The 3,677-nt window shown below is 41.8% G+C and overlaps 1 protein-coding gene across 1 annotated transcript; it reads left to right on the top strand.

Moving 5' to 3' along the window:
• Positions 1-729: 729 nt before the first annotated feature.
• Positions 730-3,368, top strand: LOC118338137 (lethal(3)malignant brain tumor-like protein 4; the record flags this gene model as incomplete). Its single annotated transcript, XM_035675407.1, is given in 3 exon segments — positions 730-896; positions 1,019-1,081; positions 1,169-3,368. Coding segments are annotated over 3 exon segments (407 nt in total), but the record flags the coding sequence as incomplete, so codon positions are not given.
• Positions 3,369-3,677: the final 309 nt, after the last annotated feature.

Raw genomic sequence — 3,677 nt, 5'->3', positions numbered from 1 at the left:
TACAAACACACAACTTAATTAACACTGGTAACAAATGATTTCATTATCACGTGCTACAAAGACACAACTATCATTATCACTGTTACGAGCACACGTTTGCTAACATGTACCAAAACAAATTTATTAAACACTGTACAAACAACTTTATTATCATGTACAAAAACACCACCCCCCCACATTCATTATCACTGTCCAGACACAACTTTATTAACACTGCTTACAAACACAACTATTATCACTGATAAACACAACTTTATTATCACTGTACAAACACACAACTTCATTATCACTGTACAGACACTATTATTAACATCTGTACAGAACGACACAACTTTACTCCATCACCTTTCACTTACCTACAACACATTATTAACACTACAAACACACAACCTCGACTGAGGCCAGTTTGACGCGGTACCAAGGTGATTTATGGAGTTTCCTGAGTACCTACTTAGTTTGTGTAGCTAACGTTAGCTGACTCAGTTCCAGGTGGCAGGAGCCAAACTCTGCAATAAAACACCTCAGTACTTTATTTCCTGTCCAAAAGAGTCAACTAATCAATCTGTTACAGCTGCTGGACTTGGGGGACATAACACAAGGCGTTATTGGCTACTGCAAAAAGTCCTTCCCTTTTTTCACAGGAAATATAGAAATATGAGGAAGCAATCAGCTCTCTGATTTCTGTTTCATGAGGACTTTACGGTATTTGTTGGTCTGTCTCTCCACCAGCAGCAGAGTCCAGTCTGCAGGCTGCCCTGCACCAGTCTGTCTTTCTGTCGGCCATGTCGGCGCAGCCTGGCCGCGACCTGTCGCTATGCTGGGAGCAACACCGCAAACTGCTGCCGGGCGTTGCCGGAGTCCACGCCGAAACCGTCCAACACTGGAGCGTCCAGCAGGTCAGTATGACCTGTCTGTCTCTCTATATGACATGTCTGTCGCTCTCTGACCTGTCTGTCGCTCTCTGACCTGTCTGTCGCTCTCTGACCTGTCTGTCACTCTCTGACCTGTCTCTCTGCAGGTGTCAGACTTCATTGAGTCTCTTCCTGGCTGTGAGGAACAGGCCAAACAATTCAGAGACGAGGTGAGCTGACCAATCAGCTACTGTAGATTTTATTGCATCACACTGATCCTGCTGTGATCTGATTGGTTCCTGCCTCTGTCTGTCTAGCAAATTGATGGGCGGGCCTTCCTCCTACTCACCCAACGGGACATCATCAGGATCATGTCAATTAAACTTGGTCCCGCCCTGAAAATCTACAACTCCATCCTGATGTTCAAGCACGCTGAAGACAGAAGCAAATTACACGCAGAGGACAGGAGCCAATCACACACAGAGGACACCTGACACCTGCAACTCATAACTGAGCCAATCCAGAAACACCAGTTTGACATTAACAAGCCCCTCCCCCTCTTCTGATCCATCCAATCATCAATCAGATTCTCAGGTGTCGGTCAGGTGACTTCATCTTGGACGTTCATGACAAAGAAGAAAACGAGACAAACACTAGTGGCGTAGTAAGCCTTGACCAAACGTAGCAAAATGTTTATTTAAACGCATTGAAACGGCGGTTCATTGAACACCTTTTTTATATTCACGTCGCTGCTGATTGGGTATCTCCTCTGACACGCCCACCAATCCAGAGAAAACGTACCTCAAAGCCTGTCGTGCAGGAAACATGTTGTTCAGCCTGGAAACGGGAGTGAACGGTGCACACCGTGTAGGATCCACACCATTACTACACCGGCTTACGCCTGTGGATGCAGAGTAGGCGGAGTCTGCACACCATGTGACAGTTATCGTAGCCGGCAGATATGCAGGATCCTCCGCTAAACATCACCATGACCACATGGCCCTTACAAACACAAACAACAAAACAAGTCTCAGGTTTATAAAATCATATTGTGAACACCCTTTCTGTGCTGCCAATTATTCGTCAAATAGGGAAGCTACCAAAGCTAACCCTGAGCTAACCCTGAGCTAACCCTGAGCTAACCCTGACCACTGACAACAGTTGTTGTGACCCTCGTTCTGTCACCTGAGAACTCCTGAGCTCCACTTTAGGTTCCGGCTCTTATTGCAAGCAAGTCCTTCAGAGAACTAAAGACTGAAAGTCTGGACTCACCAAACCAGGACCAATGTGCAAGGATTCTGGGATGTAGAGGCCTAAAGGACACAGGTGGTCCAGGTGGAAGGAAGGGAGACTGAAATGAGACTCAGCTGCACATCTTGATTTTAGCTTAATGAAAAATCTTTTGCAGTCTTAATTTTTTTCTTTTAAAAAGTTTTATTGAACTTCCTACAGAGATTTTCTAGAATATCTTGGATGAAAACTGCTGCGAGCTGATTGGCTGAGCTAGTAAAAAAACACCAAAAACGCACAAATAGTAAGAGAGGTCCCATATTAATGCCGAAAATGCAGAATTGTTCGGAAAGATTTTATAATTGAGAGAAATTATGAAAAAGGTCTCATCAGTTTTGTAAATCTGATTAAAAGGTCTTAAAAAAGATCTTAAATGTACGAGACAAATTTTAATTACAAAAGCCTCAAAAGTACACAAAAAAGGAAATTGTGACAAAGAACCCCAAAAATATCTAAAGACATTTTATAGAAGCCATAAAAATTTTTTTGTTGTGTTTTAGTCTCGTTATCGCCCCTTCCTAAGTCTTGCCTCTTTTTCTCTGTGCTCCTATAACAATCTTTAGCTAGCTAAACACTAACTAAACAGCTAGCTAATACACATCAATAGTTAGCTAGCATTTTGCTAACATTAGCCAACTTAAGATGTGACTATATATTACTTTCTTTTATATTTTAACCATCTTCAAAATAGATTACATAGAAGTCCAGGAAAGGACGAAGTTGCTCGGCTGTTATTGGAGCACACAGCAAAAAGGGGCGGGTCTTAGGAAGAGTCAGTTATAAGTAAAGGTGTATTTGTGGAAAAGCACAGGTTCTAGCATTGTTTAATGAATGTAAGGGCTCATGAATAAATACCACACAGGACCGATGACTGGCTTCGCCTCCACTTTAACGACTCAGGATTTAATTTGAACACATCTGGTGACATCAGTCAACCTCCTGTGCAATGATTGGTCGGTTCTCGCAGTGGACAGACGTCTTTATTGATTCCAGAGTTTGTATTTATAATTTTATTCTCTATAGTGAATCTATATTTGAAAGTTTATATATTACTATATATTTGTATTTCTGTTCACTCTGACCCCTCCTCCCCTTTGATGTCACTGTGATGTCACAGTGGGCAGCTCCCTCAGGTTTCCATGGTAACAGCAATCTGCTGATGTTTATAATTGTTTTATTTTTGTTGTTGTGTTTGATGAGATTATTAAAGTTTACTATCTGACCTGAGTTCTGCTCCTTCATTGGCTCTCTTTAACAGTGCAGGTAACAGCTGATGTCACACAGGTGTTACTTTTATATATTTCTGTTGACTGACACTGAGAATATACTGCAAATACTGTGCACACGTAAGTTTACCTGCTGGTCACAGCTGGTTTGATCATTGATTGGTGACTTCATTAAATCCATAATCTATAATCATTAAACAGGGTATAAACTCTAGAGCTATATGTAGTTGATCAATAATCAAAAATCAGAAGCTGTCAGACATTGACTGTTTACCATTCCCTGTTTAGATCTTGGTGCTTTTTAGCTCTA

This window comes from Morone saxatilis, unplaced genomic scaffold (assembly GCF_004916995.1).
Source record: "Morone saxatilis isolate NCDOM2014 unplaced genomic scaffold, NCSU_SB_2.0 Contig0, whole genome shotgun sequence".
NCBI classification, from domain to species: domain Eukaryota; kingdom Metazoa; phylum Chordata; class Actinopteri; family Moronidae; genus Morone; species Morone saxatilis.
Note: the sequence above shows the minus strand (reverse complement) of the source record. Positions and strands in the feature narration are given on the sequence as shown.